We start from the raw sequence: 17,833 nt of genomic DNA, 5'->3' as shown, positions 1-17,833 counted from the left end.
GCTAGTCCGCACATACCTTTTGATTTAGTTAAGTTAGCTTGTAACCCCTGGCTTGGTTGCTTAGTCAGAGGGCCCCTTGTTATCTCCCTGTCTCGGACTTCCCCTTGTCTCCCATTAAGACCTGCGGGGGCATCGGGGTTGGGCAGACATAATCCGCCCTTCGAACGCGGCTGCCATGGGCTCAAGCAACCATAGTCTCGCAGGGGATTTCTGATAACACGGGCGAGACAACGGAGTTAGGGCGCCAGGGGTTACTAGGCTCTCCAGCTCCCACAACCTGTATTTCATTCCTGTACTCAGATCTCTGCCATAAGATCTTCTCCAGTCTGGAGTACAGGAATCGTAACATTATCACCGGCCAGACAAAAGAAAAAATTTCAACAGGAGTTAATTTTTTCACTTATCCAGTAGGGAGAATTTTGTCGGCCTCATGAATCCCACCGGTGTTGGGCCAAATCCTGGCCAGTTTTTGGTTAGTCAGATTCAGGAACTTACCCAGATGGTTCAGGATCTGTCCCTCCGGGTGAGCTCACAGGAAGATCTGTTACGGACTTCCCCGAGGGTCATCCCTGAACCAAAAATGCATCTGCCTGACCGTTTTTCTGGGGATAGAAAACAGTTTTTTAATTTTAAAGAGTCTTGTAAACTGTATTTTCGTTTAAGACCAGTTTCCTCAGGTACGGAGGCTCAGCGGGTTGGAATTATAATTTCTCTGCTTCAGGGGGATCCTCAGACCTGGGCTTTTGGTTTAAAGACAGACGATCCGGCCTTATCGTCTGTAGACGCTTTTTTGAAATCTTTAGGGCTATTGTATGACGACCCTGATAGAGAGGCATCCGCAGAAAGTCAGTTGCGTGCTCTAAGACAGGGTAGGAATCCTGCAGAGAATTATTGTACGGAGTTTCGCCGTTGGTCGAACGACTGTGGCTGGAATGATCCTGCCCTGCGCAGTCAGTTTCGCCTCGGCTTATCTGAATCTATAAAAGACAGCCTCCTTCAGTATTCCGCTCCTGAGAACCTTGATAAACTCATGGAGCTCTCTATTAAAATAGATCGTCGGCTCAGAGAGCGGAGGACTGAGAAAGGGGCATCTGTAGTTTCTTTTCCCTGTGTTTCTTCCGTTCCGATAGACATGGAGGAGCCTATGCAGATTGGTCTCTCCAAATTGTCTCCGGAAGAAAGAACCAGGAGGCAAAATTCTGGTCTGTGTTTGTACTGCGGAGGTAAGGGACATTTTGCCCGTAGTTGCCCAAACAAGTCGGGAAACTTCCTGACCAAGTGAATAGTGAGGGGGTTCACTTTGGTCTACAGCTCATCTCCTCAAATAATTCACTATTGGTTCCTGCTAAAGTTTCTTATGACAGCCTCTGTTCCTCGGTCTCTGCTTTTGTGGACAGTGGAGCTGCAGGAAACTTTATGGACTTAACATGGGCCAAGGCCTTAGGTATTCCTCAGTTAACCTTAAGTAGGTGTATCACCATGCATGGTTTAGATGGGAGTCCCTTATCCAATGGGGTTATTTCTCTATGTACACCTCCTGTTTTGCTCTCGGTGGGAGCTCTACATTCTGAAAAGATTGAGTTTTTTCTTACCCATTGTCCAGCAGTTCCTGTGGTTCTGGGTCACCCTTGGCTGGCCTTTCATAATCCCATCATAGATTGGCAGTCTGGGGAGATTCTACAATGGAGTACCATCTGTGATAAAGAATGTATTACACTTCCTATCCGAGTAGCTGCTGCCAGGCCCGCACATATTCCTGGAGAGTACCAAGATTTTTTGGATGTGTTTTCCAAGGGCAATGCGGATATTTTGCCTCCCCATAGGCCTTATGATTGTACCATAGAGTTAATTCCTGGTGCCACGTTGCCTAAAGGAAGGTTATATGCATTGTCTGGTCCTGAAACTGTGGCCATGAATGAGTATGTGAAAGAAAGTCTTGAGAAAGGGTTTATCAGGCCATCTAAATCCCCTTTAAGTGCAGGTTTTTTCTTCGTAGAGAAGAAGGATGGTTCCCTCAGACCCTGCATTGACTTTCGAGCCCTGAATAAAATCTCAGTAAAGAATACTTACCCTCTGCCTCTGATCTCTGTCCTCTTTGATCAGCTACGTTCGGCTGTTATTTTTTCCAAGATTGACCTGAGAGGAGCATATAATCTCATTAGAATCAGATCGGGGGATGAGTGGAAAACGGCATTCAGTACTCAATCAGGTCACTATGAGTATCTGGTCATGCCTTTCGGCCTATCTAACGCTCCGGCAGTCTTTCAGGATCTCATTAATGATGTGCTCCGTGAGTTTCTGGGAAGATTCGTTGTGGTCTATTTAGACGACATTTTGATTTATTCTGACTCTATAGAACAACATGTTACCCAGGTGCGTCAGGTACTTAAGAAATTACGTGAAAATCACTTGTATGCCAAACCGGAGAAGTGTGAATTTCACGTCACGGAGGTATCCTTTTTAGGGTACATTATTTCCCCTCGGGGATTCCGAATGGAACCTAAGAAGCTCCAAGCCATCCTGAGTTGGGCGCAACCCACCAACTTAAAAGCAATTCAGCGCTTTTTAGGGTTTGCGAACTACTACAGAAGGTTTATTCACTCTTTCTCTGACATAGTTGCTCCCATTGTGGCACTCACTAAGAAGGGAGCAGATCCTACCAATTGGTCATGTGAAGCTAAAGTATCTTTTCAGGCCTTGAAACAAGCCTTTGTCTCAGCCCCTGTCCTTAGACATCCCAACCCAGAATTGCCTTTCATCGTTGAGGTAGATGCCTCGGAGGTTGGTGTAGGGGCTATCCTTTCTCAGAAGGATCCAGATTCCCTTGAGTTACATCCTTGTGCCTTTATGTCCAGGAAATTCTCATCTGCTGAATCCAACTACGATGTTGGTAATCGGGAGTTGCTGGCTATTAAATGGGCTTTTGAGGAGTGGAGACATTGGCTTGAAGGAGCGACCCATACCATTTCTGTTTTGACAGATCACAAAAATCTTCAATACATTGAATCAGCTAAGCGACTGAATGCCCGACAGGCTCGTTGGGCTTTATTTTTCACTCGTTTCAAATTCATTATCACCTTCAGACCTGGTTCCAAGAATACCAAGGCAGATGCCCTCTCACGCAGTTTTCTTCCCGCTCAAGACAACAGTCCTGTTACTCTCATACTTCCGCCTTCAGTCATTCAGGCAGGTCTCACACAGGATGTTTTTTCTCAATTGAAGCTGCTTCAACATCAAGCTCCGGGAAATACTCCTGCTGGTCGTCTTTTTGTTCCTGAGTTTTTGAGAGCAACTGTTTTGGAGGAATTTCATGATAGCAAAGTTGCAGGGCATCTGGGAGTCGCTAAAACTTTTGAATTGGTATCCCGCGCAGTGTGGTGGCCTGGTCTTTCTAAAGACATTAAAGAGTTTGTTTTTTCGTGTCAGGTCTGTGCACAGCATAAAGTTCCCCGTTCTTTGCCTATTGGTCAACTTATGCCATTGAATGTTCCTCTTAGACCATGGTCGCATATCTCCATGGATTTTGTGGTGGATCTCCCTCTGTCAGCTGGATGCACAGTCATATGGGTGGTAGTGGACCGTTTTAGTAAGATGGCTCATTTTATTGGTCTTCCCCGATTGCCATCTGCCCAGGGATTGGCAGTCTTGTTCCTCCGTCATGTTTTCAGACTCCATGGGTTACCCACTGATATTGTTTCTGACAGGGGTCCACAATTCATTGCACAGTTTTGGAAGTCTTTTTGTGCTTCGTTAAAAATGAAATTATCATTAACCTCCGGTTATCATCCACAATCAAATGGACAGACTGAGCGAGTGAACCAATCCTTAAAACAATATTTGCGTTTGTACTCGGCCAAACTCCAAAATGACTGGTCTGAGTTTCTTCCATTGGCAGAGTTTGCTTATAATAATGCCTGTCATTCCTCTACCAATGTGTCTCCATTTTTTGCAGTTTTTGGTTTCCACCCCAGAGCTAATTCATTTTTCCAACATTCCTCTGTCTCCTCTCTGGCCCTGACCTCTCATCTTAAACTTATTTGGAAAAAAGTGCACATAGCTCTCAGAAAAGCAGCTTTCAAGGAAAAAGATTTTTCGGACAGGTTCCGGCGGCCGTGCACTTTTAGAGTAGGAGACAGGGTGTGGCTGTCGACTCGCAATATCAAACTTCGACAAACCTCAGCCAGATTGGGTCCTAGATTTATTGGACCATTTCTCATTATCAAAAAAGTCAATCCAGTTGCTTTCCGGTTACAGCTACCAAAAACGTTACGAATCAGAAATACCTTCCATTGCTCTTTGCTCAAACCATATGTTTCATCTAGCAGATTTCCTCGTAAAAAACCTCAGGGGAGATCACCAGTTAATGTACAGGGTCAGCAGGAGTTCGTGGTTGAGAAGGTTCTCGATTCCAAGCTGTCCCGGGGTCGGCTTTATTTTTTGGTGCATTGGACAGGTTATGGTCCTGAGGAAAGGTCGTGGGTCCTAGATAAGGACCTTCATGCCCCAAGGCTCAAAAGGGCATTTTTTCAAGAATTTCCTCAGAAACCCGGATTTAGGGGTTCCTTGACCCCTCCTCAAGGGGGGGGTACTGTTAGGCGCCGAGGGTCCGCTCGTCAGTGCGGCCGGCGCCTAGCAACGGGGACGCCACTGTCGGATCGTGTTCCCCGTTGCTGGGTCTAAGTTTATATCATCACTGGTTTCCTGGCTGTGTAGCATGCAGCTGCACGGCATGTTGTAATTATCACTCATCTGTTTCCCTGGCCATGCAGCTGCATGGCATTTAATCCAATCAGCCTCCAAACAGCTGATTGGAAGACTCTCTGTTAAAAGCACTCCCAGGACTCCTCACAGACGCCGGTGATAGCTTCCTGTTTGCCTGATTCTGCTGCAGAGAGAGTTCCCAGTCCCGGTCTGTTTGTTTGTTCCTGTTCTCAGTGATCCAGTACTCGGAAGTTACCATCTGTTCCTGGAGTCTGACCGAGCACCTTTAACATCTGGTGGTGTTCGTGAGTCGCGGCGCAGCCGTGTGTTGCGGCTTGTCCGCTACTATTTATTATTGTGTTTATTTTGAGTTCTGGTGCTTTGCGGAGGATTCCGCTTCCACAAGATCCACTCTGGTGTCCAGCGGTGCCGGATAGGAGTGTCGGATCCGTGGATCCTTGGTTGTCCTTTTCCCTGGCGGCTAGTCCGCACATACCTTTTGATTTAGTTAAGTTAGCTTGTAACCCCTGGCTTGGTTGCTTAGTCAGAGGGCCCCTTGTTATCTCCCTGTCTCGGACTTCCCCTTGTCTCCCATTAAGACCTGCGGGGGCATCGGGGTTGGGCAGACATAATCCGCCCTTCGAACGCGGCTGCCATGGGCTCAAGCAACCATAGTCTCGCAGGGGATTTCTGATAACACGGGCGAGACAACGGAGTTAGGGCGCCAGGGGTTACTAGGCTCTCCAGCTCCCACAACCTGTATTTCATTCCTGTACTCAGATCTCTGCCATAAGATCTTCTCCAGTCTGGAGTACAGGAATCGTAACAGTTAATATATTGATTGAAGGAATTATATTATATGTATATATGTGTATATATAAATGTGTATGATGGATGATCTAATAAAGATCAATTGCAATAAACCTTCTGTCCAAGTCTGCTTGAGTGCCCCCGAATCTCTGTACCACATTGTGTGGGAGCCACCTACACAAGGAGGGCACCACAGCATTCAGACACCGAAATCCCTCGTGGAGTGCCGAGTGAATATAATTCTCTAAATGTGTATATATTTATGGATATATATATATATATATATATATATATATATATATATATAGCACAGAGAAAGGACGTGGCACTCACGGCAAATTGAAGAACTCACGGAATCAACAATGATTTAGAGTAACGTTTCAGTGGACACCCCACTGTCGTCAGGCTTTATTAATAAAGCCTGACGACAGTGGGGTGTCCACTGAAACGTTACTCTAAATCACTGATGATTCCGAGAGTTCTTCAGTTTGCCGTGAGTGCCACATCCTTTCTCTGTGCTATTACTTTGGTTCTACGGAGGCACCGGCACTATTCACATTTAGCTTTAGGAGTGCCTTACCCACCTATGTTTATATATATATATATATATATATATATATATAAAAAGGGGGGAGGGGGGAATATAGCGACCGACGGTGTCTTTAAAAACTCACAATGAAGGTAAAAAAATATATATATAAAAATACAATTTATTCACAGAAAAAGAAGTTTTCACATAAAGTTTTTTCACATAAAAATATCTTAAATAACAGGTCTCTTTAAAAAATGGGATAAAAACAATTTACACAAATTCTAAATATATTACCAGTTAAAAATATAGATAAGAAGATTATAGCTTAACTTGGTATAAGGCCACTGCCAGGTTGACCAACGCGTTTCGTCATGCAGACTTCATCAAGGGGTGTCTGCATGACGAAACGCGGTCGGTGTAAACAATCAAATGTGTATTCAAATAAAACACATAACAGTGGTCACATACAGAACCAACGTTTCGGGGTCTTGAGACCCCTTTGTCAAGGCGTGAACCTTGACAAAGGGGTTCACGCCTTGACAAAGGGGTCTCAGGACCCCGAAACGTTGGTTCTGTATGTGACCACTGTTATGTGTTTTATTTGAATACACATTTGATTGTTTACACCGATGGAGTGCCGCTGCTTCTCTCCTTTCCTGCATTATTGTTGACTGCGGAGGGCACCCGGTTTTGCCATACTATACTGGGAGTGCCGGACATCTCTACACCCTATATATATATATATATATATATATATATATATATATATGGGATGTGGTTATGTGATTGGCGCCCTGGATCCCGGCGGTCACCATGCCAACTGACAGGGACTTTGGGGGTCATTCCGACCTGATTGTAGCTGTGCTAAATTTAGCACAGCTGTGATCACTAACACTGACATGCGGGGGGACGTTCAGCACAGGGCTAGTCCACCCTGCAGGTCAGGCCGCCCCCTCCCCCTGCACAAGTACAAAAGCATTGCACAGCGGCGATCCTTTTGTACTTGAAGAGTAACTCCCAGCTCCTGCGGATGGTTGGGAGTTACTCGTCGCTGCCTGGGTCGCAGCGGCTGTGTGTGACATCACGCCGCCGCTGCAGCCCGCCCCTCGCACGGTCCAGCCACGCACTGCCCTTTTAGTGCAAATTACATTTTTATTGCAAAACAATAAGTAAGTACATATAACAGAAATACTTTGTACTAGTGTCAGAAACAGTAAGCAAGCTAAAGTCATGCTTAATAGTCTGGGGACCAACAGATAATACACTAAAACATTTATCAAACATAAGAAATGACTATCCCATGTAGTGGGCAAAGATATAAACAGAACCGGTTTAAAAAAAAAAAAGGATATACAATAGGACCAATCAAAATCATTGAACCAGATCCACTAAAACATCAAAAAGTACAAATAGAACAATAAGCAGTTGAAAAAAGGAAGAGAGGAGAGGGGGGGAATTAAAAGACCTGATCCGAAGCCTATAAAAAAGAAGAAAAAAGAGCACTGCCCTTTTAAATTCCGAGACTAAACATGTTGGGAAGCGGTGGCTTTTACAAACTGCCACTTGGTAAGTAACCCCAAAGTGTAGAAAGGTTTACAGTCCTATTTTTAAAGATATAAATGACGCAACAGATCTTTCATGCCAAGATATCCACTAGAATGTCAAGTGATTTAATACATTTTAAGAGGCTCTATAAACTGAAATGTGACATAATCTATCATTTGTTGTCCCTCCAGCCTCAGATTCCAATCTGAAAAATGAAGTCTCAGAACTGTGGAAATCAGGTAATTATTACGTATGATGTAGAAGACTATGATGTAGAAGACCACCCACACCTGCATCCAATTGGCCAGTAAAAGAGTTGCAACTGTTGATTAAGTCTATAAACAAATGCAGAGATGAATCCATAAAACTTCATAGAGTGTTTGAAGTGCACTGGAAGAGAACAGTGGTACCCATAGGTGAGCCATAGGTGTGCACAGGGGGGGTGCCTGGTGCGCACAGGCACCCCCTAATGTCTGGCACCCCTATCGCACATGCTTGATGCAGCGATCGTCGAGCAGGCTGATTACTGTCCCCTCTGCGCTGCACCCTGTCAGGACTGCATTACTGACCTGGCGCCTGGGTTAATCAAGGGTGCCACTGCCACCGGCTTTCAAATTTCCAGCTCCACCTCCATGTACAAAAATAGCGTTATGTGACGTGATTATGTCATGCTGCTCGCATGCCCACCCGCCACATGCCCACCTCTCTCCTATGTTATGCCAACGCCAGCCACTGATGAGGATCAGCATGCAGCCAGTGTTCCTATTAGGAAGACAAATTCAATACTGGCAGGCGGTCGGCAGCAGCATTGACACGTCACTCGTTTTTTCCAGCAGCAGCAGTACTAGTCTGCGACTGTCAGTGTCAGTGAGTGACTGACTTGTAAGTAAGCTGCTGCAGCTTGCAGAGGAAAGAGAGGGGGAGCCAGACCAGGCTGAGAGGGAGCAGTGTAATTGCAGTGAGTGCCATCAGGGGTGTTTGTTTGGTGCACACAACAACATCTGACAATGTATCTGCTTTATTAGGCTTGGTACAAAGGTGGATATTTTATATGCGTTGACCATCAATAGATGGTGCTAGACACGGCCAAAAGGCGGTGCTAGACACACCCCTCCGACGGTGCACCCCCTAATAAAATGTGCTGCGCACGCCAGTGAGGTGAGCCACCTACCTAGCGCACATCAAAGATCTTCTCTGCTCTCATGAGACATCTACAAGAAGACACAGTGCACCCAGTGATGCAGAGAGGGGGATATAGGGTACTAATAATTACCCAGGCTTCTTGAAGGGACTGGTGGCCTGATGGCAAATGTATATTCAGATGCAGTGGATCTGTGAAAATAGACCAGTGCAGCAGCAGCTGTGATTTGTATATAGATGCCCAATGGCATTCAGATCTGCCGCTTACAGACCCAAGATGCATCATCAGCAACATCGCTTGCAACATGGAACACCTGAGTGACCCTAGGGTAACCTCCCTTATATGGTCACTACACGTCACTCACTTTGCGAATGAATCCTTAATGTGTCCACCATCCCTAATCAATCTGACATGCGTGCGCAGTGTGACTCTGACATATTCACAGTCCAAAGACATCATTCAACGGTGCAAACATCGGCATTACGTCCACCTCTGAATAGAGATGTGCGGAGGGCACTTTTCAGGTTTTGTGTTTTGGTTTTGGATCTGGATCCCCGTTTTGGATCTGGATTGGTTTTTCCAAAACCACTCTTTCGGTTTTGGTTTTGGATCTGGATGATTTTTGAAAAAAACATAAAAACAGCTAAAATCACAGAATTTGGGGTTAATTTTGATCCTACGGTATTATTAACCTCAATAACATTCATTTCCACTCATTTCCAGTCTATTTTGAACATCTCACAATCTTTTTTTTATGCCAAAAGGTTGCACCGAGGTCGCTGGATGACTAAGCTAAGCGACACAAGTGGGCGGCACAAACACCTGGCCCATCTAGGAGTGGCACTGCAGTGTCAGACAGGATGGAACTTTTAAAAACTAGGCCCCAAAGAGCACATAATGCAAAGAAGAAAAAGAGGTGCACCAAGGTCGCTGGATGGCTAAGCTAAGCGACGCAAGTGGGCGGCAAAAACACCTGGCCCATCTAGGAGTGGCAATGCAGTGGCAGACAGGATGGCACTTTTAAAAACTAGGCACCAAAGAGCACATAATGGAAAGAAGAAAAAGAAGTGCAAGATGGAATTGTCCTTGGGCCTTCCCACCCACCCTTATGTTGTATAAACAGGACAAGCACACTTTAACAAACCAATAATTTCAGTGACAGGGTCTGCCACACAACTGTAGCTGAAATTATTGGTTTGTTTGGGCCCCCACAAGAAAAAAGCAATTAATCTCCCCTTGCACAAACTGGCTCTACAGTGGCAAGATATCATTCTCATCCTCAGATCCCCCCCCCCTCCCCTTCAGTGTTTACATCCTTATCCTCACAGAGAAATACTATTCAAACAAACAAAACCACATCATTCAGGTGTCAGTGGACTGCTTACGCTATTACCCAAAGTTTCTGAACTTGACAATGACTTATGATGAATGCGCTGCAGCTGACGTATAAAGGAGGATGTTCCAAGGTGGTTAACGTCCTTATCCCTACTTATTATGGATTGACAAAAGCACCAGGTTGCTTGACACCTGTTGTCCGGATTTGTGGAGAAATAATTCCACACCGAAGAGGTGGCTTTTTTGGTATTTTGCTCAGGCATGACAATGGGCTTTTTCATCCCATGGCCAACAACTGTCTCCACTGGTGCGTTATTCAAACAAACCACATCACCATCAGAATCCTCATCGTCAACTTCCTCCGTAATGCCAGCTACACCCATATCCTCCTCATCCTGGTGTACTTCTACAGTGACATCCTTAATCTCAATATCAGCAACTGGACTGACGGTGCTCCTCTCAGCACTTGCAGGGGGAGTGCAAATGGTGGTAGGAGCCTCCTCTTCCTATACATTGTTGTGAAGGTCATGCCTAGACATCGCAACCACAGACAATGCCAGCACCCCTGTATTTTCACAACACCCCTGTAATTTTACAGCATACAAGACAGGGCCAGTGTACATTGATTTTCACTACACCCTAGAATAATTACAGCATACAAGACAGGGCCAGTGTACATTGAATTTCGCTGCACCCCTGAATTTTTATAGCATACAGGTCCAGTGTAATTTTACTTGAACAGCAACACCCCCATATTTTACAGTATACAGCAGTGTGCTTTTAATGTTTAACAACTGCACCTCTGACTTTTTACAACATACAGGGCCAGCAGCACCCCTATATTTTACAGCATACAGCAGTGTGCTTTTAATTTTTAACAACTACGCCTCTGAATTTTTACAACATACAGGGCCAGTGTAATGTTATTTGAACAGCAGCAGCACCCCTATATTTTACAGCATACAGCAGTGTGCTTTTAATGTTTAACAACTGCACCTCTGACTTTTTACAACATACAGGGCCAGCAGCACCCCTATATTTTACAGCACACAGCAGGGTGCTTTTAATGTTTAACAACTGCACCTCTGACTTTTTACAACATACAGGGCCAGCAGCACCCCTATATTTTACAGCATACAGCAGTGTGCTTTTGTTTAACAACTGCACCTCTGACTTGTTACAATATACAGAGCCAGCAGCACCCCTATATTTTACAGCATTCAGGAGGACAGTGCCCCTGCACCCTGTACAACACAGTGACAGACAGGACAGCAACACCCATGTACAACTGCAGCACATGAAACACCAGTGACAGCCAGGACAGCACCCCTAACACAGCACAGGTACACCACATTAACTGCAGCAGCACCCCTACAGAGCACACACTAACCCCACCCAACACCACCACCCAGAGGTCTGTCTCCCTCCCTCTCCAAGTCCGGAGTGAAAATGGTGGTGACGCGCGGCTGTTTATGGCATCCAAATCTCGCAAGAATCCAACAGTGGGATGATGACGTTTTGCCTCGTTCTGGTTTCCGAATCTGGCGGGAAGTCCCGAACCGGACTCGGATCCGGGCGTGAAGCATGAAGTTCGGGGGGGTTTTGGTTCTCGGGGAACTGAACTCGCCCATCTCTACATCTGAATCAGGCCCTGGTGATAAGGAAGATTTTCTGTTGCAGCATAATCACAGCAATAAAATAAAACAAAAATGTTATGCCCAATATACCATTAAAATACCCCAGCTCCCCAGCGAAAGTCCAGTCATGCCCATTTATTGTGGAGGGGAGCTAGGGGTGTGGCCATGCCCCATTGGGTCTCCCTTGCAGTATTTGCAAGCAAGCCTGGCCCACCTCTATGTACTGTGCATGTGAGCGATCCACTCCCACAAACTCGGCACAACTGTATACACTTCTCATTGCTGGCTAAAAGGAAGTACTGGGATGCATAAGCTTTAATGAATGTGTCTCGTACCCTCCTTTCATCACAACGTTTGTTCAGTATACAGTAAACATTTATGCTTCTTGAACAATCTGTATTTTACCTCTACTTGTTCTATCTTGTTGGACATTTTTGTAAAGTGTACTGTGCTATTCCCCCCCCCCCCCCCCCCCCCCCCCCACCCATTTCACAGTGCAGGAGAAATATGTGGCACTGTATAATTATAATAATAATCATCATCATCATAACTATAAACGTAATTAACGGCAGTTTCCAGCAATTTTTAAATGTCACCAAAACCACCGCTTAGTAAATAGTACCGCTCTAGTAGTATTACTAGAAAGATCTAGTAATAACAATGGGATGAAGGGGCTGGAATAGCGTTGGAAAAAAGAGGTGACATTTTTTATTTTTTTCCTTTTACATATTGTCATTTGTGTTTACCTTTTTCCAGTTTCCAATATCATGGGTGACCTGTCAAAGATAAAGCAGAAAGGTAATGTGTTCTATCTATCTATCTATCTATCTATCTATCTATCAAGCTGGTGAGTCATAAAAATGATGTCATCATTCTGCATCCACCCAGTGTCAGTGATGTCACTTACACAGAGTTCTGGCACAACACACATCTACCTCTGTTATTTGCCATACTTAGTCATTACATACCACCTCATGATGAAAGTACAATCAGTAATCATCCATATACAGTAATTTCACAATATTATCCACAACTGAAAATGTATAGAAGAAAGGAAAAAGTCACTCAGGGAAACACAGGCCACATACAGAAAGACAAAAGTCTGTAGAGGAGAAAAGGTGAAGGATGTCCCAACAACTACAAGACAAACTAAATGGAAAAAAAAAATGATTTGATAAAATCAAATGCTGATAACAGAAATACACCGATGAGGGGGAAAGAGAGCGAATGAGTAAGAGGGGGAGTTAGAGGGGAAAAACAGGCAGTGTCGGGACAGCATCTAGTTAGTATCTTATAAATCAGCCATCCTAATTAAATACATATCAAACATCAGATAAACATGCAAAATAAAGCCATTTCTGCCATACAGTATGTAGAATTCCCTGCCTAATGATAGTGATAGCTAACGGGTGGTCAAGCTCCATATAAGCCTATTTTTCAACCCTTCATTATAGGGAGAAGACTGAGGCTCCTGTTTGAAAACAAAAAGTTTACTGCTTTAGTCTCCGTTACTTAACTAACCCCAAGAGATATCTTCTCCCTCCCTTCAACTTGTGAAAAATAAAAGTGATACTAAAATCATGTGAAACTGTATTGTCTCTAATGTTCTCTGTGGTTGTTATATAATAAAAAAAACAACAACAGGGGAATGACTAGTGATGCAAAATATACAGTACTATCTCCAAAGCTTCTGCTGTACAGAGGAAAAATACAGCAAAACACATATAAGGTTGATAGCCATTTTGTAGAGATGAGCGCCTGAAATTTTTCGGGTTTTGTGTTTTGGTTTTGGGTTCGGTTCCGCGGCCGTGTTTTGGGTTCGACCGCGTTTTGGCAAAACCTCACCGAATTTTTTTTGTCGGATTCGGGTGTGTTTTGGATTCGGGTGTTTTTTTTCAAAAAACCCTAAAAAACAGCTTAAATCATAGAATTTGGGGGTCATTTTGATCCCAAAGTATTATTAACCTCAAAAACCATAATTTACACTCATTTTCAGTCTATTCTGAATACCTCACACCTCACAATATTATTTTTAGTCCTAAAATTTGCACCGAGGTCGCTGTGTGAGTAAGATAAGCGACCCTAGTGGCCGACACAAACACCGGGCCCATCTAGGAGTGGCACTGCAGTGTCACGCAGGATGTCCCTTCCAAAAAACCCTCCCCAAACAGCACATGACGCAAAGAAAAAAAGAGGCGCAATGAGGTAGCTGACTGTGTGAGTAAGATAAGCGACCCTAGTGGCCGACACAAACACCGGGCCCATCTAGGAGTGGCACTGCAGTGTCACGCAGGATGTCCCTTCCAAAAAACCCTCCCCAAACAGCACATGACGCAAAGAAAAAAAGAGGCGCAATGAGGTAGCTGACTGTGTGAGTAAGATAAGCGACCCTAGTGGCCGACACAAACACCGGGCCCATCTAGGAGTGGCACTGCAGTGTCACGCAGGATGTCCCTTCCAAAAAACCCTCCCCAAACAGCACATGACGCAAAGAAAAAAAGAGGCGCAATGAGGTAGCTGACTGTGTGAGTAAGATAAGCGACCCTAGTGGCCGACACAAACACCGGGCCCATCTAGGAGTGGCACTGCAGTGTCACGCAGGATGGCCCTTCCAAAAAACCCTCCCCAAACAGCACATGACGCAAAGAAAAAGAAAAGAAAAAAGAGGTGCAAGATGGAATTGTCCTTGGGCCCTCCCACCCACCCTTATGTTGTATAAACAGGACATGCACACTTTAACCAACCCATCATTTCAGTGACAGGGTCTGCCACACGACTGTGACTGATATGACGGGTTGGTTTGGACCCCCCCAAAAAAGAAGCAATTAATCTCTCCTTGCACAAACTGGCTCTACAGAGGCAAGATGTCCACCTCATCATCATCCTCCGATATATCACCGTGTACATCCCCCTCCTCACAGATTATCAATTCATCCCCACTGGAATCCACCATCTCAGCACCCTGTGTACTTTGTGGAGGCAATTGCTGCTGGTGAATGTCTCCACGGAGGAATTGATTATAATTCATTTTAATGAACATCATCTTCTCCACATTTTCTGGATGTAACCTCGTACGCCGATTGCTGACAAGGTGAGCGGCGGCACTAAACACTCTTTCGGAGTACACACTTGTGGGAGGGCAACTTAGGTAGAATAAAGCCAGTTTGTGCAAGGGCCTCCAAATTGCCTCTTTTTCCTGCCAGTATAAGTACGGACTGTGTGACGTGCCTACTTGGATGCGGTCACTCATATAATCCTCCACCATTCTCTCAATGGTGAGAGAATCATATGCAGTGACAGTAGACGACATGTCCGTAATCGTTGTCAGGTCCTTCAGTCCGGACCAGATGTCAGCATCAGCAGTCGCTCCAGACTGCCCTGCATCACCGCCAGCGGGTGGGCTCGGAATTCTGAGCCTTTTCCTCGCACCCCCAGTTGCGGGAGAATGTGAAGGAGGAGATGTTGTTGACAGGTCGCGTTCCGCTTGACTTGACAATTTTCTCACCAGCAGGTCTTTCAACCCCAGCAGACTTGTGTCTGCCGGAAAGAGAGATCCAAGGTAGGCTTTAAATCTAGGATCGAGCACGGTGGCCAAAATGTAGTGCTCTGATTTCAACAGATTGACCACCCGTGAATCCTTGTTAAGCGAATTAAGGGCTCCATCCACAAGTCCCACATGCCTAGCGGAATCGCTCCGTGTTAGCTCCTCCTTCAATGTCTCCAGCTTCTTCTGCAAAAGCCTGATGAGGGGAATGACCTGACTCAGGCTGGCAGTGTCTGAACTGACTTCACGTGTGGCAAGTTCAAAGGGCATCAGAACCTTGCACAACGTTGAAATCATTCTCCACTGCGCTTGAGACAGGTGCATTCCACCTCCTATATCGTGCTCAATTGTATAGGCTTGAATGGCCTTTTGCTGCTCCTCCAACCTCTGAAGCATATAGAGGGTTGAATTCCACCTCGTTACCACTTCTTGCTTCAGATGATGGCAGGGCAGGTTCAGTAGTTTTTGGTGGTGCTCCAGTTTTCTGTACGTGGTGCCTGTACGCCGAAAGTGTCCCGCAATTCTTCTGGCCACCGACAGCATCTCTTGCACGCCCCTGTCGTTTTTTAAAAAATTCTGCACCACCAAATTCAAGGTATGTGCAAAACATGGGACGTGCTGGAATTTGCCCAGATTTAATGCACACACAATATTGCTGGCGTTGTCCGATGCCACAAATCCACAGGAGAGTCCAATTGGGGTAAGCCATTCCGCGATGATCTTCCTCAGTTGCCGTAAGAGGTTTTCAGCTGTGTGCGTATTCTGGAAACCGGTGATACAAAGCGTAGCCTGCCTAGGAAAGAGTTGGCGTTTGCGAGATGCTGCTACTGGTGCCGCCGCTGCTGTTGTTGCGGCGGGAGTCCATACATCTACCCAGTGGGCTGTCACAGTCATATAGTCCTGACCCTGCCCTGCTCCACTTGTCCACATGTCCGTGGTTAAGTGGACATTGGGTACAGCTGCATTTTTTAGGACACTGGTGACTCTTTTTCTGAGGTCTGTGTACATTTTCGGTATCGCCTGCCTAGAGAAATGGAACCTAGATGGTATTTGGTACCGGGGACACAGTACCTCCAACAAGTCTCTAGTTGGCTCTGCAGTAATGATGGATACCGGAACCACGTTTCTCACCACCCAGGATGTCAAGGCCTCAGTTATCCGCTTTGCAGTAGGATGACTGCTGTGATATTTCATCTTCCTCGCAAAGGACTGTTGGACAGTGAATTGCTTGGTGGAAGTAGTACAAGTGGTCTTACGACTTCCCCTCTGGGATGACCATCGACTCCCAGCAGCAACAACAGCAGCGCCAGCAGCAGTAGGCGTTACACGCAAGGATGCATCGGAGGAATCCCAGGCAGGAGAGGAATCATCAGAATTGCCAGTGACATGGCCTGCAGGACTATTGGCATTCCTGGGGAAGGAGGAAATTGACACTGAGGGAGTTGGTGGGGTGGTTTGCGTGAGCTTGGTTACAAGAGGAAGGGATTTACTGGTCAGTGGACTGCTTCCGCTGTCGGCCCAAGTTTTTGAACTTGTCACTGACTTATTATGAATGCGCTGCAGGTGACGTATAAGGGAGGATGTTCCGAGGTGGTTAACGTCCTTACCCCTACTTATTACAGCTTGACAAAGGGAACACACGGCTTGACACCTGTTGTCCACATTTCTGGTGAAATACTTCCACACCGAAGAGCTGATTTTTTTGGTATTTTCACCAGGCATGTCAACGGCCATATTCCTCCCATGGACAACAGGTGTCTCCCCGGGTGCCTGACTTAAACAAACCACCTCACCATCAGAATCCTCCTGGTCAATTTCCTCCCCAGCGCCAGCAACACCCATATCCTCCTCATCCTGGTGTACTTCAACACTGACATCTTCAATCTGACTATCAGGAACTGGACTGCGGGTGCTCCTTCCATCACTTGCAGGGGGCGTGCAAATGGTGGAAGGCGCATGCTCTTCACGTCCAGTGTTGGGAAGGTCAGGCATCGCAACCGACACAATTGGAGTCGGACTCTCCTTGTGGATTTGGGATTTCGAAGAACGCACAGTTCTTTGCGGTGCTACTGCTTTTGCCAGCTTGAGTCTTTTCATTTTTCTAGCGAGAGGCTGAGTGCTTCCATCCTCATGTGAAGCTGAACCACTAGCCATGAACATAGGCCAGGGCCTCAGCCGTTCCTTGCCACTCCGTGTGGTAAATGGCATATTGGCAAGTTTACGCTTCTCCTCCGACAATTTTATTTTAGGTTTTGGAGTCCTTTTTTTACTGATATTTGGTGTTTTGGATTTGACATGCTCTGTACTATGACATTGGGCATCGGCCTTGGCAGACGACGTTGCTGGCATTTCATCGTCTCGGCCATGACTAGTGGCAGCAGCTTCAGCACGAGGTGGAAGTGGATCTTGATCTTTCCCTAATTTTGGAACCTCAACATTTTTGTTCTCCATATTTTAATAGGCACAACTAAAAGGCACCTCAGGTAAACAATGGAGATGGATGGATACTAGTATACAATTATGGATGGACTGCCGAGTGCCGACACAGAGGTAGCTACAGCCGTGGACTACTGTACTGTGTCTGCTGC

General features: G+C 45.7%; 1 protein-coding gene across 2 annotated transcripts in view; it reads left to right on the top strand.

Moving 5' to 3' along the window:
* Nucleotides 1–17,833, top strand: part of LOC134936577 (perlucin-like protein) — a 47,746-nt gene that overhangs the window by 8,156 nt on the left and 21,757 nt on the right. For both annotated transcript variants that reach the window (XM_063931667.1, XM_063931668.1), the window contains exons 5-6: nt 7,780–7,827; nt 12,458–12,499. In XM_063931667.1, coding sequence (XP_063787737.1) covers nt 7,780–7,827; nt 12,458–12,499 — 90 coding nt within the window. The remainder of the gene's footprint in view (nt 1–7,779; nt 7,828–12,457; nt 12,500–17,833) is intronic.

The sequence above is a fragment of the Pseudophryne corroboree genome, chromosome 6 (assembly GCF_028390025.1).
Source record: "Pseudophryne corroboree isolate aPseCor3 chromosome 6, aPseCor3.hap2, whole genome shotgun sequence".
NCBI lineage: Eukaryota > Metazoa > Chordata > Amphibia > Anura > Myobatrachidae > Pseudophryne > Pseudophryne corroboree.
This window is presented reverse-complemented; position numbering and strand designations above follow the sequence as displayed.